This window comes from Barbus barbus (assembly GCF_936440315.1).
Source record: "Barbus barbus genome assembly, chromosome: 27".
NCBI lineage: Eukaryota > Metazoa > Chordata > Actinopteri > Cypriniformes > Cyprinidae > Barbus > Barbus barbus.
The window spans coordinates 16744788-16765749 of NC_136755.1; the positions used below are offsets into that span (position 1 = coordinate 16744788).

Here is a 20962-nt window from a genome sequence, read left to right on the forward strand (position 1 = left end):
AACATTTCTTAATATTATCAATGTTTAAAAGAGTTGTGCTGTATTTTTGTGGAAAACGTGATACATTTTTTCAACATTCTTTAATCAAAAGAATGTTCAAAAGAACATAATTTATTTGCCATATAATTTTGATAACTTTTGATCAAATTTAATGAATCTTTGCTAAATAGAAGTATACATTTCTTTTTAAAATAATCATACTGACCCCAAACTTTTGAACGGTAGTGTACGTTTTGCTCTTCTCATTACGGACTGATCTCTCATAGTGGAGGGAGTTGGAGAGGAGTACACTGAGGACAAATCTTACTCTGATGTTGCCATGGAGGATGTGATACCAGCAGTGAAGACCCTAATTCGTGCTGTTAGGTGAGTCAGGGGTTGAAAACACCACCACAGAGCTCTACAGAGTCCTATAGTTCACTTAATGACCAAGTATTCTCAGATAATGTCACCTTGCATGCCGTTCAGTTTGAATGAACAGTTGGTCTTTTGCAAAAGGGACCTCAGTATAGAATCTGCTCCGTCAGCCATGACCTTTTCATGGTGCAATTACATCAGTTGACCATTATGGAGACAAAGCGGGGTTAGACTCATAGAGGGTATGGCAACCTTCAGTTGTGGTTCCTACTTCTTGCTTAAACAAGCAGAATGTAATAGAAGATGTTCTAAAAATATTGTCAAGTTCTTACTGAGAAGCGAGTGGCCTCTCTATGATTGGTCAGTGCAGCAAGCTCCTAGTTCATTGAGTACAGGATGTTATGGGTGATTCTTCAGTTAGGGGGACATTGGTGTCCACATGGATGAATTTAAAGAAAAACGACTTTTGGGGGTATTGAAATATTATATTTAGGCAGCAGCGATAGATTCTATTTACACTATGTTAAAATAGCAGGATACATTATAAAACAGTATGCAATAATAGTGTTACAATGAGTGTAAATGATCATTTTAATTCAAATTATTAAATGGATGCCACTTTGTTGGGACAATAAAGCCCTCCCTGCACCTACCGATACTTTATTTTCAGCTTTGATTACTTCCTTCATTTTTATTGAAAATAAATGCCTCTCTGATGTGATATGAGATTTGAAAGAGAGGGAAAAAAAGTTTGGCAAAAGGCGCGTTCGAACCCTGGTCGATCACATCGAAAAGCAGTTCAGGCCGTTATCAGATCTTTATAACAGGACATGTGATAAATGTTTTAACAAAAAAAGAAACAGTTTAAAGAAGTTTCAAAAATGTGCATATATTAGACGAATCACCCATATGTAGAAATGCATAAATCTCATATTTTCACCTCACTTCACCATACTGCACCTGTGAATGTCATACTTTCTGAGAACAATCTCATCCTCTAGCCTTTCGTCCTGACCAGTATACCATGGGTGATTAGGTCGCATTGCCCAAACAGATTCTCAAAGCAGAGCTCCAGGTGTGTACATACTCACAGGTGCATCATTTCCTGTTATCTGGGAAAGAAGATTCTGTGTTTTACATAAGAGCCCTCAATAAGATTGATGTCCTTAAGGAACAGGCAAATTTTAGCTTCACCACAGTGCTGAGGTTTCACTTTTGTGGAAGGGCCACAGTTTATCAATGTTCTGCTGCACAAATGTGTACAGCGTACTATTCAGGACAGAAGAATGTAGAATGCTCTAAAACCAGATTTCCCTCAAATAAACTTTGAGTTACTTTCTGCACAGTTTATAATGTAATAATTATTGAAAATTGAATATTTTATTTTATGTCATTTATTTTCCTGGTTTTGAGTGAGCACATCTCGAAAAGCGTTCGAATGATTTCCATGAATTAGGTCTGCTTGATCACAAAAAAATATTTTCTATACTCACAATTTTTCATTTATCCCTACCTCTGATAAATTATGAAGGCTGATATTTGTTCATGCAGCTATTCTTAGAGATTCCATCTCAAATGCTTCTGTGGACTGGGGTATTCTAAAGCTGACCATATAATGATACACCCATACAGTGCATTGCCATCAAGTGAGCAAGTCAGCATTTTAAGGAAACCCTTGGAGGATGGAAATAAATGGGATTTCTTTTTTCATTCCCTCTCTCCTTCTCTTTTTCCTTACCCTCTCTTTTATCCACACCTGAGACCCGCCCTGCAAAATATGCAGCTACCTGCAAAATTAAAAGTCGGAAAAAAATACATATACAGACAGCAAAAAGCCTAAACTCTAGAGTCATCAAGAAACTTGTTTCTTCTGTGGGGGAGGTTGATGTGTTCTGAGATCCGACTGAAACTGCACCATCACCCGGGCAGAGATGTACAGCTCAACATTTGCTGTTGCACACGCAAGCTGTTCCTGTGAAACAATGGCTCTTAAAAAAAAAATAGTCCTCCTCAGTATGTAGAATTAACCAGCACTAGACCAGCATTAGACTTCTGTCCAAGCTTGGTTTCCCCCCCATGCTGATTGCTAATGAATCTGAAGGATAAGGAAGGTTCTCCTGCATGTATTCTGAGAACAGATGCTCTCTGTAACTGAATCTTATCCCAACATAAAATGCCTCTTTACTAAAGACAGGATATCCTCTTTGCTTTGCTGGATAACCACAGTGAGTGAGATTAGAAAATCACCGGAGTATGACAGTTTGAGTGGATCTATTTGCCCATGTTCTGTTTTCTGTTGAGCCAGCAGGGCTTGATAGTGCACTGTGACAATAATAAGAGGGATCAGTGCTGTTTTAGAGAGGGCTAACCTGTCTCTGACTAACAACTGGGAAAATAAAAACACTTTAGGAGAAAAATGAAACACTGTGGCGGTCAAGGGCATCTCTGCTCATACTCGGGTGCATACAGTGATGTTTAGTACATTCTCAGCTGCTTGTGCCTACGAACAGTCTCAGAGATTTACTGAATTATCATAAGAGTGCAAAATTACTGTGAAATTTGAGAAGATTAAAAAACATTCATTTTTGTTTTGCATGTTGCCTACAAATTGGACAGTATGTATCAGATAGGCAACACCCATTTTAAAATTGTATAATAAAACAGAAAATAAATTATGAAATAGGAAAATTAGTGTTCGTACAAAACAGTTTGTTTTTACAAAGTTTTAAGGGAGACAGTATAAAAGAAAATGAGCTTAAATAATATATAATAATAAAAAATAAATAACTGTACAGTTGTCTTTTTTCTTAATTTTCTTGATTTTCTCGATTGTCCTCTAGCGAGTACACACAATAAGGCATAAATCTGTTTTAAGATTGTTGTTTATCTTATGCTTCAAACACTACAGTACAGTGACGTGGATTTTCCCCCCCCGGTTCCTAGGAGGTTACATTACACAATACACACGCACACGCTTTCCCTCTGTGTAAAGAAGGTGTCATCGTCAGAATAATTACCAGCCATGAGGTGGGGGATGTATTCTCTCTCTCTGTGCTGACTGTGTATGAGTCACTCTTGTAATTGATAAGGCCTCTTTCTGTAATTAATCTTCTTACAATTATTAATCTTGTGACTTATTTAACAGCTGTTTGCTTTTGTTTGCAGTATTCCTGTTTTATCTTTTCCTGTAATGCCAGGGAGGCTTCCACGTCATTCTGCCTAGATTCCGGGTCATTCTAATGTGCTTTTGTGTCTCACGTGAATGTAGGATTCTTAAATTCCTGGTGGCCAAGAGGAAGTTTAAAGAAACCCTGCGGCCATATGATGTGAAAGATGTGATTGAGCAATATTCAGCTGGACACCTCGATATGCTGGGCAGAATCAAAAGCCTGCAGACAAGGTTTGATCAATATAAATAAAAGTCAGACAAGCCATCATTACTACAATCAGGTTTCACTCCTAACACAAAAGCATTTCCTAATAAGTCTCATTTTTAAAAAAAACTTTTGTTTTAAGGGTGGATCAGATCATAGGCCGAGGTACCATTCCATCAGATAAAAAAGTTAGGCCTGAAAAAGGGGAGAAAACTCCTCCTGAACTGGAACAGATGGATGAATTAAGCATGATGGGACGCGTGGTGAAAGTGGAGAAGCAGGTAAGCTATGAATATTAATATCTATCTGTATCTATCTATATCTATCTTTCTAAAGATTTAGGGTCAGTAAGTTTTTTTTACACTTTCGTTCATAGAACTGATGTTTATTAAAAGAAGTCTCTTAAACTCGCCTATATATTTATTCAATCAAAGATCCAGGAAGTAATATTGAAAATAAAAGGTTTTATTTTAATATATTGCAAATAATTGTAATTTATTCCTGTGATGCAAAGCTGAATTTTCAGCATCATTACTCCAGTCTTCAGTGTCACATGATTCATCAGAAATCAGTCTAATATGCTGATTTGCTGCTCAAGAAACATTTCTTATTATCAGTGTTGTAAACTGTTGTGCTCTGTAATATATTACATTTAATTTAATTTATTTATTTGTATTTTTTTATTTTGTAAACCATGATACTTTAAAATTATTTAACATTTAAAAGTTTTTTTTTAATAGAAACCTTCTATGTATTATAACTGATTTACTATCACTATTTTTAATAAATTTAATGCATCCGTAAATAATAAAAGTATTAATAAAAAATCATACTGACTCCAGACTTTTAAAAGGTAGTGTATTTAAATAAATACAGGTAAATGAATTTCAGTTCATTTTATATCAAAATCTGAATTGAGATTTAGCATGCCAATAACTACCTACCACTACCAAATCTTGTTTTCCATCTAATCAAAAAAGTTTTTAGAGGCTATTTATTATTAATTTAATAAGATATCTTTAGTGTAAGTGTGCTTAGTTTTCACTTGAAGTAATTCATCACCTGTAGTGTTTATAGTGCAGCCCAACCACACATACATATTTTTTCATTTCAAATTTGTACATATCAGACCTGTACACACATAATTGTCTATATTATATATTGTGTTTTTGCTATTTTGTACATTGCCTATTTGTATATTTGTATATTATTCTTTATTATCTGTGTCCTGTCCTGTTGCTGTCTTTCTGTTGCACTGTGGAGCTTCTGTCACTAAAACAAATTCCTTGTATGTGTAAACATACCTGGCCAATAAAGCTCATTCTGATTCTGATTCTGATTGTTTCACATAATAGAGTTGTGGTTTTGAAAACTGCTGATATTCAATAATATTCCAAACTAATTTCCTGAACATTATCGATTCATCATAAAATAACACTAGATGTTGTTGTAGCCTGACTACAATCTCTTTTTATCCCCTTCTCAGGTGCAGTCAATCGAAAACAAGCTGGACCTGCTCCTAAACTTCTACTCGCAGTGCCTGAAAAAGGGCTCGTCCCACTTCACCCTGTCGTCCCTGCTGGAACCTGACTCGACCTCTGACTACCACAGTCCCACCGATCAACGCGACCTGTTCCCCTCCGCAAATACCCTTAATATTTCCCACTCAGACAGTGGCAACATGGAATGACCCCAGAGACACCCGGCAGCAGTCCCGCTCTGACTGTAGCATCAAGACAACTCTTCCAAAGGCTAAATACCTCCCTAAATTAACCTAGCACAGTTCCTCTAAACAACTGCTGTATCCTTGCATGGATTCATCCTTTGCACAGTGGATGGTGGCTTCTGGCCAACCTTTTTAGACTTTGCCTTGCAAACTATGCCCTGATATTTCAGAATGTCCGGTTTTTATTTTAACATGCCTGTAGTAACAGTCTTTCTTCTTTTTACTTTATTTCAACTGATTCAGGAAAGTTTTAGAGAAATATTCTTACACCGATGAAGATATTATTTAGGTTTTGTCGAACATTTGGACTTCTTACAGTAGATGGCAGAGTTTTATCTGAAGTGGTCTTCAACTGTCACTTTTTATCAGTCTTCCAAAATATGTGGGGATGAATCTCTTGACTGCTACAAAACTGTCCCCTTTACATTTCATTGATGGTATTTCTTTCTGGAAGTCTCTGTGCCAAAATATAGTTTCTTGGTTTTGTTGAGTTTTTGATAGCCAATTCTATTTTTCTCTGTGTCTTTTCTTCTAAGAAATCAGGGCATTGTGAACTGAATTTGAATTTTGGACTCTCTTTCTTGGCCTTGGCCTTACACTTTGGCCTGATGCAATAGACTCCTTGTGCCACCAGAAGTCGCTGAGCTTCTAATGAATGTACTGCATCCAGTACTTTTCCTTTATTTATCATTGACATGACTTTGAGAAAATGGCATCACAGTTTGCTATAAAGAACAGCATGATAGACTGATGGACAGTATTTCCACCAAAGCATCATCTCCTGTCATTTTGATCTTGCATGGTTCCTCTTGCCACTTCAGGAAGGAAGGAACTTCAAAATGTGAGACCCTCAGGTTTCCTTCTCACATCTCTTTGGCTTATTTGGCTTATCCCTCTCCTGCGATAGCACCCTGCCACTGCATCATCTCTCAGAAGCCCACCATGCAAAAAAATAAGAAAATCAAATAAATAAATAAAAATATTCTTTGATGAAATAGCCAGCATTAAAGTGCATGTTAATAGTTTGAATAGTTCAGACAAGTTTGTTTTAATTTAGTGGGGTTAGTTATAGAGGCTGTTCATATGCCCTTCTCTCTGATCCTCAGCCTCTTTGCCTTGCAGCCCATCTCTTCATTCAGCATGTGCATCAGTCTAACTGCAAACAAACAAGAGGGTCAAAAGTAGTCTATATCTTCTCCCCAAATGAGACTGTTACAGTGTAGGGTTCTCCAAAAGCAGAAGTCTTCATAGTTGTAGAGGCTTCTGTTTAATGGTGAATGAAAGCAATGGTAGTTTTAGTTTAGGAATGGTAGTTATTCTGACTTTCCAAAGCAGAAAAAAAATCTTAATAGATTGATTACGTTGGTCTGAAGAAGATTGCTAGAATTATAATAATAGCAGTGGAAATGTGGCATCACAGTCTGTGAAAATGGTCCATTTTCTTCCATCTGTGGAACACAAAAAATATTTTAGAAAATGTCTCTGTGGCCCATACAATGTCAATGGGGTCCAAAACAGCATATGTGACCCTATACCAGGGGTCTGCAAGTAAGTTTGGCATCGGGCCAAAAAAAATTCACCACTAGATAGCGGGCCAGAACATAGTCAAAGGATAATTTAAGATATTAATTGATGAAAAATGCAACCAGAATTGCCTGTGACTGACTGTTACAGTGTATTTTGTAACTGGTAGTGAGCTGTTACACATTTGTGTGGCGGTGTCCGATCAGAGTATGTGAAGTGGAGCGTCAACAATTTCCCCTCCGCGCTCTGAGCATTTAACAATCACTCCACTCCGCTCACATACTCTGATTGGGAGTAACTGTTGCTGTCATGACAGATCTATTTCAGAACCAGCCGCTGTCAAAAGAATCTGGCTATGAGCGCGGCCAGATATTATTGCTGTGGGGCCACTTTTGGCCCGCGGGCCACCTGTTGCTGACCACTGCTATAGACCTTAATCAGGTTAGACGCCATATTAAAGGGATAGTTCACCCAAAAATGAAAATTACCCCATGATTTACTCACCCTCAAGCCATCCTAGCTGTATAGGACTTTATTCTTTCAGACGAATACAATCAGTTATATTAAAAAATGTCCTGTCTCTTCCACGCTTCATAATGGCAGTGAATGTTGGTTGAGATTTTGAAGGCCAAAAAAGTGCATCCATCCATCATAAAAAAGTAATCCACACAGCTCCGGGGGGTTAATAAAGGCCTTCTGAAGCAAAGCGATGCATCCGTGTAAGAAAAATATCCATATTTAAAACTTTATAAACCGTAATCTCTAGCTTCCGCTAACTGTCGTACGTGCGTTCACGAGAGTTTCAGCGGATGACGAAAGATGTAGGTGAAGCATTAGCTCCGGTGAGAAGTGATGAATGCGGAAGCACAAAGGAGAATGCAAAACAAAACACCGGTCACAAATTAGAAGTACAAAACGAGGATTTATATAGAAAAATGTTGGAGGATTTTGATATAAGCCAAGAGAAGACTGGTTTTCCTTTGCTGTAAACAAAACTTCTCACAAGACTAGCATATTCTCGCCAGAGTTTACACTACACCTAGATTATGGTTTATAAAGTTTTAAATATGGATATTTTTCTTACACAAATGCATTACTTCGCTTCAGGAGGCCTTTATTAAACCTCACGGAGCTGTGGGGAGCACTTTTATACTTTTTTTGGCCTTCAAAATCTCAACCACCATTCATTGCCATTATAAAGCTTGGAAGAGCCAGGACATTTTTTAATATAACTCTGATTATGTTTGTTTTAAAGAAGAAAGTCATATCCATCTCTTTAAATTTGGAATACAAGATTGTGAGGAACAGACTTGTAGTCTTTACAATGGTCCTAGATCATGTAATTTTCACAATTTGCAACTTTCAAAACTTTTCTATAGTGTTTTTGTCTTCTAAAAGTTTTTTTTTTTCAGACAGATGTTTCGTCAGTTGAACAATCGGTATGTTGTTAAACAACAGACCAATCTATTGAACACACTGTACTTCTATCCCTCAAGCCTTGTTCATTCTTGTCAAAAATTAAATACAGTGCTACCCTCACTAAGATCTATTAAAGCCATACACATTTGAAAAAGTATGAGTAAATGATGACAGAATTGTCATTATTGGATGAACTATCCCTTTAATTCAACTAGGTTTCACCAAGTTATGTTTCACCAGGTTATGACCTCACAGTGAATGCCTACATTCATCATCCCTTAAAGATCAATAGGTCAAAGATCAATCCGGCATGAAGAAATACTTATCATACATTATTTTCCTTGTCCGATTATTCAAGAACAAAAAAGATTCTCATAGTGTCTCACACGTGACCTTAACCATGTACAGACTTGCCACTATTTTTGAAGAATTGAGTAAACTGGGAGCACTGAGATTAATCCGAGTCATTAAGATGAGCATTGATGCATGATCTCAACATTAATATCTATGCATGCAGTTATGGGACTGGTTCCAGCTTTATATGACATGCAGTTCACTTAATGGACAGCATGGAGGGGATTGTAGGGAATACAGCACTCCTCTGTCTTACTGACTTAGCGCGAGCACACTGACCATGTGTCAACAGTGGACCTAAGAGATCGTTTAGGCCACTTGTCATGGCATTCATTCATCATTCTAATGGACAGAACTGGAGTACACAATTCAAGCAGAATTGTCTATTTACTTTTCTCTTGCACCTTCACAGATTCCAATATATGCATTTTGAAAATCTCATTCTTCTTTCACCACATTTGTTTCTACTGGACTGTATTTGAAAACAAACACTTGTTTTCAGAAGTTCTTGTTTCCTGAACACACACTCTCTAACTTTTCTGTACCTTTAAACAGAACTCTGAACCTTCAGGCATTACGTAATACTTTTTTCCTCATTGACATGATTGGTAACTGCTAATGTGAGAGGTAACTTGATCTATAATATGTATGTTTAACTCTGACATGATTGTAAAAAATTAATAAATCCAGATTTTGTTTATGAAAAGGGGTGTAACAGATATGTAAATAATTTGCAATAATGTAACGCTCTTCTGTATATATTTTTAGCTGGTGAGAGTAAAAATGTACTGTCAACAAGCGCATCTTATGAGCAGTTGAGTTAAACTATATTAGTAAGAAATAAAGCTGTAGCGGTTATCAGCTACTATAACCATATATTAATATAACTAAACTGTAAGAATAGTGTAGACTCATAAAAAATTTAAAAAGAACAACATTTATTATAAATAGAATTGTAGTAATGTCACTTTTAATCAGTTTAATGCATCAATGCTAAATAAGTGATTTCTTTCCCCCAAAAAACTAACTTTTTAATTTACAAGCACAAAATGTAGACCAAATTATTAAATTTGTGCGTAATTCAAATTTATAGAATGCACTTTTATGGTTTAAGATATTTACAGTGGGACCAGACTTAAAGAAAAGTGAAGTTAAGAGGAAATCCCAATTTTGAAACACAGTTTTTTTGCAGACGAGATTTGATTCAGTACTTTGTATGTAATATAAATAAATCCATGCATACATACAAATACATTTCGAGAGGATATACGGACATGGCGATGGAGAGCCGATCCACTGGAGGGCGATACACTTTAAATCTGATTTGAGAGCCACATTCTCCTGTGACGTAATCCTCTCCGGTTCATTATGGCAGGCAGGCCCTTATCTAGAGGTCTCTGTAAATAAAGACATTTATACGGTGTCTTCAGAAGTAACAGTCGTGTTTATATGTAGTGATCGATGCTCGCTGGCCGTTAAGTGTTTCAGAGATCCTCTCGGGTGATATGATTTGGGGTGAGTACTGCGTGTTCCCTGCTGATGTGGACCATGTTTACTCTCTCTGTTTACGAGACTCGGGAGCTCATCAGCGATAATACTTCTGTATTTCTGTGTGTATCCACAATCGACGGTGAGCAAAGGCAAGATATTTATGTTGATTTAACGGTAGGTGTTTTTCAGTTATAAGACTGTTCTCAAAACCCAGTTAGATGTAAACACTGCTTTGATTTAATCATTTGATCAAATAGGTATTACATTTTAAGTAGCTTTGACGTAGTTTACTACTTTTTGTCAGTAACTTCATGTGTGGCTTCTTTGTAACGTTAGTTTAAACTACTAGTGTTTTTAGCTTCTCTGCTAACATAGTTTCCACTGTAGTAGAAAAGTGATACATTTTTTATTACTGTTTTCTTTAACATTTTATTTGTTTTGATTCATCGCGTAAGTAGCTTAGATAATAAGATTATGTCCATCTAGATTTAGTTGCCTTCAAATAGCCTCTCAGGCTGATGATACACGAGGCAGCTTTTTGAGCAATGTTGCTTGGGCACTTTCCCATTGAGAATGGGTAACAATTATAGAAAAGGGAACACTTATTCACTATTAACTACGACTTTTCCCTCAATAAATTCATAATTTGCTGCTTATAAATAGTTAGTAAGGTAGTTGTTAAGTTTAGGTATTGGGTAGGATTAGGGATGTAGAATAAGGCATTAATATGTGCTTAATTACTACTAATAAATGGCTAATATTCTAGTAATATGCATTCTAATAAGCAACTAGTTAAGAGACCTTAAAATAAAGTGTTACCCAAATTTCTACCTGGATAATTTAGTGTCTGGTTGCTCGTTGGCAGCAACATTGCCCAAAGTTGCCCAGTAACATTGCTCAAAACGTTGTCCTGTGTATCATCAGCCTCACAGTGTGAGTTTAGTGTTTATATGAGGTTCGGTGTATTCATTTCATTTTTCACGTGTGTCTTTGTAGGTACTTTGGAAGTTTTACTGCTCTGAGGAATGAAACTTTACTATGAACCGGCAGTAAACGTCAGTTGTGTTACTATATAAGCGCATGTGCACCAGAGCGATGGAGAGTGACTGTAGGATCCCTATGGCATGTCTGAGACCCCGGATCCTGGCACTGCATGCTTTATTCTGGGGCTTAGTGTCTCTTAGGTGAGAAAATGACCATTGCCATAAGTGTTTTTCTTCTAATGCAGTGTAATGTGAAACTAAGCTTTAATCATGCTCATTCATTCCATGTTTAAACTTTTTTTCTAGAGTGTTTGGAGCAGCTCTTCTTAGCGATGAGAAGGCAGCAGGTACTTACAAAAATCAGGATTTCATTAAAGACTGTTCTCTAAAGTGTACTAGGTTCATATACTTGTAATTGTCCTTATGTTTTTATTTTGTAGTTGTGGTGACAAAGGCAGTGACAGCACCATGTTGGCAGCTGGAGGAGTTTGTGGTGGCTAAAGAGTGCAGTGCATGCGAAGGTTTGCAATCGGTGAGGCCAGGGTATACACACACACAATTGTTCAAAAGTTTTAGTTTTTTTATGTTTGTAATAAAAAAAAGGTATTGTACGCTAACTGAGGCCACATTGATTTATTTACAATATTACAATTTAAAATAGCCGTTTTCTATTTTAAGGTGACATATCATGAAAATCTGACACTTCCAGGTTTAAGTGCTATAATCGGGTCCCCAGTGCATCTACCAACCAAGGAAACGTGAAAAAGATTAACCCAGTAGCTTTGTTTTAGTAAGCCTTTTTCTGCTAGCTTCTGAAAAAACGAGCGCGTCTGATTTCGCTCCCTTGGTGACGTGGCAAAGGGATCTCATTATAATATTACCGCCCCTTAATCTGTAAATTTCCATCCGCTGCGCCGTCATTTTGATTTCGCAAGCGGCGGCGGTGTACCAGTTCTAATGCCATGGTGAAAGCTTGAGCAAAACACGCTAACTGTTCTGCCTTTGGCTGCACAGACGAGCACAGAACACGATTTAGTCCCAGACTCAGAGGAGACGAGAGCAGTGGATTTATTGATTTATTTACTGTATGCTGCTGCCACAAAGATCTAAAATAATCATGCGATTTAGTTCCCTGCTGTTTACCTTCACAGACATAACTGACTGTTTTTGTAACTGGTGTGTTTTTAACGTAAACTTGTGTGTGAATGAGAACTTAGTTTACTCACATGCTGTGACAGTGCGCTCAGAAAACCGTATATCAGAAGTTTAAACTCATATGGTTTAAAACACATGATTTCAGCGCGATAAACATGATAATCAGAACCAAAACAGATGTTTTTAGCCGGTACAAGCTGAAATGGTACAGCTTTATTCTGGAAAGGGGGCAGGAGCAGTAGCTCATTTGGATTTAAAGAAACAGGCATGAAAATCAGAGCGTTTCTGCTTCCACTCAAAATAGGCATTTTCAAAATGATCTATGGGGAATTTTGAGCTGAAACTTCTCAGACACATTCTGGGGACACCAGAGACTTATATTACATATTGTAAAAAGGGGCATAATATGTCTCCTTTAATATATTTTAAAGTGTCATTTATTGCTGTGATGGCAAAGCTGAATTTTCAGCATCATTACTCCAGTCTTCAGTGTCACATGATCCTTTAGAAATCATTCTAATGATTTCTGATCTGGGGCTCAAGAAACATTTCTTACTATTATTAGTGTTGAGAACAGTTGTGCTGCTTAAGAACAGCATTTATTTAAAATATTAATATTTTGTAACATTCTAGAACTTCAGTGTATAAATTGTGTACACTCATATACACACATATCCGTTTAGTGCTGTCAAGCGATTAATCACATCCAAAATAAGTTTGTTTACATAATGTATGTGTACTGTGTATATTTATGTAAAAATAAATAAGCACACATGCATGTGTATATATTTCAGAAAAAATGTTGTTTATATATTACATTTATTTATAATATAAATTATATGAATCTAAATATAGACGTAAATATTTTCAACTATATAGTGTATGTGTGTGTATTTATGTATGCATAATAAATATAAACAGAACGCACACACATTATATGCAAACAGAATTTTATTTTGTATGCGATTTTGTATATATATAAAATTGTCCTTAAACCAAAATGCATGCTTGTCTTAGACTTAGGACAACGTTGATGAACTTTGTTTATCCATATTGTAAGGTCCACACATTTGGCCCAAAGAAGGTGTCCAATGGTGGATGAAGGTTTCCTGCGTGTTCGGTCTTTTCAATGTGCAAAGTTCTTCAATTTAAGTTAAACTCTAATCTGACTCCATTTTATTATGACCTCGTATTTAGCTTGAAATGCAAATTGATTGCTTGTTTATTTCTAATTAGTATTCTTCTGATAATTGATTATTCTAGTTAACTCTTGACTTTATATTTACTCGTTCATTCGGTTGCTCATGTCTCTAACAAGGATGCAACGTAATCTACTAGAGTCAATAATTACAGAGTAAAACAGAATAAGGTCAAATGTAACAATTTATTATCAGTCAGGTAAATACTGTATGTTTATGTCAATTACACAGCAATTCAAAGAGATCAAATCATATCAATACAAAACATTGAATTCTCAAAGATAAATCTATGAGTAGAGGATGCATACCTGACTTTATAGAAATACATAGTGTAAAGTATTGAGACATACCACACTACGGGCTTCTGGCTACAGAATCGCCCCGACCCTTTTGCAACATTTCCTTAAGTACTTCAGACCAAGACCAATACCCCCCGAGGTGGAGACAGGAATTAACAATTGTAATTTGCTTTGATCAAGTCGAGTTAACACCTTTTGGGACAGAAGGTAATTTGCATGAAAGGCACTGGGAACTGACCCACCCTCTACAGTATGCAAAATATCTCTGAACTCTTACGATCTGTATTACCTTTTAGTTTACTTCTTATAAGAATGAGACCATTGTACCAGACGCCCTGAGACAATTCAGATCATACCAAACATGACTGTAAATATCACTTGCATTAATGCAGAACATTACATTCTACTATTGACCATTCAATGAGTTGAGTGAAGGGAAGGATGGGTGAGGGGAAGGAAGGGGATGAAAAGGAACTGATGCATATTTCAGAGAGGCGTTTTCCCGCATTTTCTCTCAGTGGGATGTGGAGACAGATGTCTGTATGTTAATGCACTGTGTGTGTGGTGTCCATCTCAGAAGTTCAAAGTGTCTGAGGTTCTATAATTCTTACAATATCAAATATTGATTACTGTGTATATGTATGTACAGACAAGGTATACAAATATAGTGCTTGATAGCTTATGAATTGTGATTGTTCCAGCAGTAGAGCTTTTGCAAATTAATGTAAAAGTTTCCTCTGCTTACCTTGTAAACCCGCTGTCATTTTTACAGAAAACTATACTAGCCTGCAGCCAAACAGGATTTGTAGAAAAGATCAACTGCACTAAATCTAACAGGGATGAATACAAGAGGTGAGTGGCTCTCCACCAAATATATATTTTGTTTGGATAACTGTAGCCGGTTCTCCAACCATATTCATTTATGCATATTTTGCATATTGAGTCGTTTTGTTTTGTCTGCATGTTCTAAACCCACAGGTAATTTATTACTTTTAATAAAAGAGTCACCGTTGCTATCCTAATAGCTACAACTTAACACTCTTTCTCTTTGTTTTCCATTCAGCTGTCGCTCTACCAAAATGGAGGAACATCTCTTTTGGAAATTTGAGGGTGCAATGCTGGCTTTCACTGTTGTCTTTGCAATACTGGTGGTCGCTAGACAACGCTCACTTGACCGCCAAGCCTCGGACAAGGTTCGGCGACAGATAGAGTCTATTTAATAGACCAGACTGTACTAAACGTTAATGGGCCTGTGGCCTGGTGTTATAAACTCTCAGCTAAGGGCATAACCCCACAGTTCACGGAGGCTTCCAGACTTTATCACTGGTTTCATCTTACTGAACGCACAAAGACAAAGCTCTGAATGGGCACAATGTGCTCTTACTCCCCAGACTGACATTACTTGTGGATGCTGCTTCTGTGCAGGACTTAACTAACTAGATGTGAATCTCAAGATCATCCCATCAAATTGGCAAACATTATGCAAGACAGGAGTCTAGTCCCTATTTTGTAACAGAAGATGTACAGATCTCCGTATACTTGTTCTTTCAAATGCTGTGAAGGTGGTGTGTGTTGAACAAAATATGGGTGTGTGTTGCATGTTTTCAATAATCCAAAAGCACATCAAGTATTTTCTCAAGCCGAGAATGAACTGTATGGTCAAAGTCTTGAAAGAAGATTTTCTTTCATCACAATGGGTTTATGTTAGTCAGGGTGAGTTTCAGTGAATATCAAAAGTTTGGGGTTTGTTCATTTGGCTTCATTCATTTTGGAACACGCTACCATTCATGAATTCACAGATGTCTTTTTCCTGACTTTCTCCAAACTGACACACTCGTCCATCCATTAACATTGACATATTTCTTCCTGGAACATTAACAGTAATTTAATTAATCTTATATGTTCAGTTGCTGTTTGTTAAATCCTTATTTTCAGTATATACTTTTATAGTGTTTTTGACACATTCTTTAGAGACTTGTAGGTGCTCTTTATTAAAGTTTTATTTTTTTCATTTATGGTGTTTACTTTCAGTCTTTGCCCTCCTGAGTCAAAAGAAATATTTTATATAAATTGGTGAACAAACGTCTTGGTTCATAATGTCAGTCTCAAAAATACCAGCTCTGTACTCATATCTGACTGATATATGCAAGACTGCTTTGTAGTGTATGTTAAAGCTGCTTGACTTGAAATGACGAGGATGAGATGTATTGAAACCAAACCACCTTTTTATATTATTATTTTTTTTATTTTGCAAGCACTTCACAGCCAATTCAATATTGGATCTGCATCTTGTTTATTGACGGTGATATTTTGTGCCATCATCTTCAGAAAGACTTTACTCTCCTGGTTTTCGGTACAGATGTACATTTCTAACTTTTCCCCATAAGTTTATTTACATTATGATTGGTTTGACAGAATAATGCCTTTTAATTAAGGCTGATTGGTGTTTTTTTTAACTACACAATTTTAAAAGAAAGCCATGTGAATTTGATTGAACTTTGTCCCATAACTGATTTGAATGATCTACTTAAAATGTAAAAGGTGTATTTTTATGAAAGATGAGTGACATTTCCTGTCCTCTGTTGATGATGAACTGAGGAATAAATGGGGGAAAAGGAATGGTCTGCCCTAGTTTGTCTGTGTCGCGTGATTCTGTCATGATAATTATGTATTGTGTGATGAAAGTAAAAAAAACAAAAGAGGTCACAAACTCCATAAAAAGAAATGATTGCACTTTGATCCTTTTGGACAGGAGCAGATGTGACCATGCTGAGAACGTGTCATCGCAGAACAGAACTTTGCTGTGTTACACTGTGGAGAGGAACAAAAAGACAAATGGTAAGAAAGATTTCTCAATTGCACACGTTTTTGCTCAAGTGTACACATTGACTTGAACCCAGAGTTTCCTACAGTGGGTTTTAAAAACCAGAGGGACTTGGGATTATCTAATTCCCATTAAAATAATGACCATTAAAATGTGTCTCAAGTAAGAAAATGTTTGTCTGCCTCTCAGAAAGTAGGCTACTACTGCGATGTAAATGTTCATCTGCCAAAAAAATAAAAAAAGTCTGGGAACTTCTACTACAAGCCATTGTTTTATTTTGTTGTTTTTTTCATGTGGTCTTCCTTCTTAAAGGGATAGTTGACCTAAAAATGAAAATTTGTGTATTTATTCACCCTCAAGTTGTTCCAAACGTGTATGAATTAATTTGTTGAATACAAAAGACGATATTTTAAATAATGTTTCCAACTCAACAGGTAGCCATTGATGTAGTCGTCGTCGTATCTGCCAGTCATCTGTGTCACTGAATTAAAGTCACAGACTCACAGTGCATCTTTCTTGATCAAAATTGACCCGATTAACGTAAAAAAAATTATAAATTTTGCCATAAAATCAAGTAAGTGATGTTTCGTGTTTCACAATCACCATATGAAAAAATAAAATGCACGAAAACACATCACTTCCACGAGTTATTGCCCAAACTTCAAAGGTCTGTTAAATTAATAAAACTAGAGGCGTTTGTTAGCTTTAATATTACTTTTTCAATTCAATTATTCAGTCCAATTACACTTTATTGTTGGAATTCTTTCCAAAATTTGTCTTGGGTCTCACAGCTTGTCTCACACCAATTCACATCGATAATTACTAAACAAATAATACAATAATACAGAAAACAACAGTATATACATAAACACACGGCTACAGTGTGTACATTAGAATAGTGAGTCCTTTCTATTTTCCAGAGCCCAGAGGACTATTTGATCCCCCCCATTCTGATTTATTAATTTTAAAAACTGAAGATTTACTTAACATAGCCAATTCAATCTAGCATATGCAACTCTAAGCCTTCTGTTAGATGGCAAAAATTAATATTCCTCATACAAAATGTGAGAAGGGACAGACATAATTTTTCCTGACAGGGTTGGACATTTTTTCGTATACACATTTTGAATCCTTGTTTATCGTGTAAACTACCATATATATATATATATACAGTGTTGGGTGTAACGCGTTACTGTGATTAAATTACTTATCCACTGAAAAAGTAAAGTAAGGGATTACTGTTCATTTTTAGGTAATTTAATTACAGTTACTTATAAAGTACTTGCGTTACATACAGTAAATAATTTCAACAGTTCTAAAAGCAATATTGAATTTGAAATCTAAATTTACCGTCTAAAGATATTGAATGCAGCGGCTTTAACCCTCCGCGTGCGGGTGCGTTCACTTTCAGATTTTCCTGATTCACAGAGAAACCTTAAATACTTAAATCAGGGCCGGCACCAAGAGGGGGCATTCGCGGGCAGAGTTACGGTGCCCCCCACTTTCCATCCTCTCCCCTTCTTGCTGAACGTGATCGTTTCGAAAGCGAAAGTGAAACCGGTAAAACAGCGCACATAAGAAAGCGATTGCACGCTTTAGCGAGCGTCAGAAACTGCACGCAATCACAGATTGCACGCTTCCCATCCCACCCCGACCCCCCCACCACCACCCACACACACAAAACGTGATTTGTGCCCCCCCCCCCCCCCCCCCCCCAGAAATTCAAATGCCCCTCTGATGGAGGTGCCCTGGCGCCGGCTCTGACTCAGATACATATAAGACTAAAATCAATAGAATCTAAAAATCTTGAAGTGTCTACTTGACACTTGAACGAATTCAAATTAAAAACTAATGTTTCTGATTATGTAATCCGTATGAAACTAAAGCAAGGTACAGTCTTTCCCGTGTCTGAGCTCATTATATGCAGTACCTGCGCGCATATGCCCTTACCTAGATACAATTTTTTTTTTAAAATATTAAGAAAAAAAAAAAAATCATCTAATATTCATCATTTTTGAAAGAAGACCTGCTATGATAACTTTACCTCATAAGAACAGCGCGATCTGACATTATTCAGCAGAGAAGATCATTTCTGTAATTTATTCTTTCCTACATTAGTTAACGTGTTATTTTGACATAAACCTGTACAGATTTTACTAGTTGGGCTTTTCCTGAACATCTTGCCAAACTGAAATGTATTGTTTAACTTTTAAGCCTTTTTGTTATTCAGATATTTTGCAGAGTATTTCTATTTGTTAACCAAAGGTGGTAAAAATTTTTTAATAAAAATGTTTAAGTATTACAGTTGTTTTAAAGCTAAAAGGCTAAACTATTCTATGTTTGACTCGAATTGAAAGAATATAGAATTTAATTTCTATTAAGGTTTATAGGGATTTTAAGATGTAGCCTAATTAGCGATTTGAATAATTAAGTTACTTATTGAGTAACTAAGTTAATTTTCAGATAGAGTAATTAGTAAAGTAATTTAAATACAATATTGATGAAGTAATTAGTAACTGTAATTAATTACTTTTTGAAAGTAACTTACCCAACACTGTATATATATATATATATATATATATATATATACATATGTTATTTACATATGTGTGCGGGACAGATGGGAGGGGGACACGGACGCATCACAGAGTATGCTGGCCATATCATACATCAAAGCACATGGCCTACAGTGTTCGGAGGAGAACGCTGGAAAATATGACAGAAATGACTATACTCGTCTGTTTTGCTGTACAAGCCGCGCGACAAACGCTGCCAGTATGAAACATAGACTGTAAAAAAAGATGGGCGACGCGTCTCCGCTTCCTTCCATTATAGAAAAGTGAAGCGAATACATCTCATTATGGCCGCTGCCATTGTGAGTAAATGACGTCATTTGGAGCCCGAGTTTGCGCAGTAGAGCTTCGTTTGGACCCATTCGGCGTTCCATACAGTAGTGTCTTGAGGCGTGTATGAAAGCACAATGGGCGCGCGTTGCTCGTGCTCTCGGTGTGAAACGGGCTTGACGTCACCTGTAGCTGTTTTTTCCCCCCTATTGGCAAAGGAATGGATCCGCCCTACTCTGCCTCTGATTGGCTTACCTTTATGTTCTTTCCCTCATCCAACCAATCCTGAAGCCTAACTTTTAGATGGAACTTTCGGATGGAATGCATTTGTATCTGCTGTAAATTATGGTCAGCTGCTTCAAAAATGCGAGTGCTGAAATTAAGATTTACTGTGGTTTATTTCCCCTGGCTAAGTTCATGTAACATCTTAACAACAATCCTTGTTGATTGTAGACCGTAGTTGTCGCTCAAACGTCTTTTAATCATATTAAGGTGTTTATCCTTGAATGGTGCACTACTTAGTTTGTCTTGCTTCTAGTCCAAATATATCTAAAAATTCTTAAATCGAGAAGCAATTTCTAGACAAGTAAAAATTATTGTCTTGTTTTCAGAAAGAAAAAAGTCCAAATTAAGGGAGTTTTTCCTTAAAACAAGCAAAATAACCTTTTTCACTCCTGACGAGTTTGCACCCCTGGTTATTGTTTAATTAACTAACCCTTTAAATCCCAAATTTCGCATGAGTTATGTTACGTTCATGCAGAACGTACTCGACAGTTTGTCAAAGTATTATAAGCAAAAGTGAAGTACCAGAATGGTTATCCTCCTCCTTTTCAGACGTCTGCATACGCCTGGAAGACGGTTGAACTTTCTCTTCAAAACGGGCACGACCTGTCTTTGAAGATTTTCTTTATATTCTGTCACTGCTCTTGTCTGAAATAAACAGTAAGTTTTCTGATTATCCAACGACCTGCGGTCCAGATCGCCAGCGCGCAGTGTTTGCACTCACCGCTTCCGTCGGCTCATAGTCTGGCGGTCTTGAATCCACGCCGCTGATTTTACAATAAATGTACACAGCACAGTGAAGCGCTACGAGAAGTATATATAAATTTGACATTATATTTTTATTATAGTCACGTTGGAGTGCTTCTAGTCGCGAGGGGTCCGGCACGAGTTTTCACGCAAAGTCTTGTGGGACTTAAAAGGGTTTACCTGCTTCTACGTCACATTGATCACCCCTGCAGGATGATGAGATTGTCGAGGATTTATCACGGCCATTATATGTAGATTTCCCTTCCCTCTGAGTCATTTTCTTCAATTCATATAATAGTGATTGATGACCACATCATTTCCTGTGGACAGATCTCACAGCAGCCTAATCCTATTTGTTTCAAAGAGGATTAAAGGAACAGAATGA

At 36.7% G+C, this 20962-nt stretch overlaps 2 protein-coding genes across 6 annotated transcripts in view; both read left to right on the forward strand.

Moving 5' to 3' along the window:
- Positions 1–5421, forward strand: part of LOC306847439 (potassium voltage-gated channel subfamily KQT member 4-like) — a gene marked incomplete at both ends in the record, with an annotated part of 41085 nt that extends 35664 nt beyond the window's left edge. The window contains 4 exons of the mRNA XM_079381393.1: positions 267–366; positions 3626–3757; positions 3874–4012; positions 5218–5421. Of these exons, the coding sequence (XP_079237519.1) occupies positions 267–366; positions 3626–3757; positions 3874–4012; positions 5218–5421 (575 nt within the window). The remainder of the gene's footprint in view (positions 1–266; positions 367–3625; positions 3758–3873; positions 4013–5217) is intronic.
- A 4659-nt stretch (positions 5422–10080) lies between these two features.
- Positions 10081–16682, forward strand: LOC306846797 (protein JTB-like). Of its 5 annotated transcripts, XM_079380417.1 has the most exons (7): positions 10097–10269; positions 11242–11429; positions 11535–11575; positions 11669–11760; positions 14654–14733; positions 14945–15074; positions 16634–16682. In XM_079380417.1, exons 2-7 carry the CDS (start codon positions 11326–11328, stop codon positions 16643–16645), a joined length of 459 nt encoding a protein of 152 aa, XP_079236543.1. In that variant the 5' UTR covers positions 10097–10269; positions 11242–11325; the 3' UTR covers positions 16646–16682. The 5 variants fall into 5 exon arrangements, with proteins under 5 accessions (XP_079236541.1, XP_079236542.1, XP_079236540.1 ...); XM_079380415.1 differs by lacking the exon at positions 16634–16682 and having other exon boundaries at positions 10081–10394; positions 14945–16511; XM_079380416.1 differs by lacking the exon at positions 16634–16682 and having other exon boundaries at positions 10088–10394; positions 11323–11429; positions 14945–16511.
- Positions 16683–20962: the final 4280 nt, after the last annotated feature.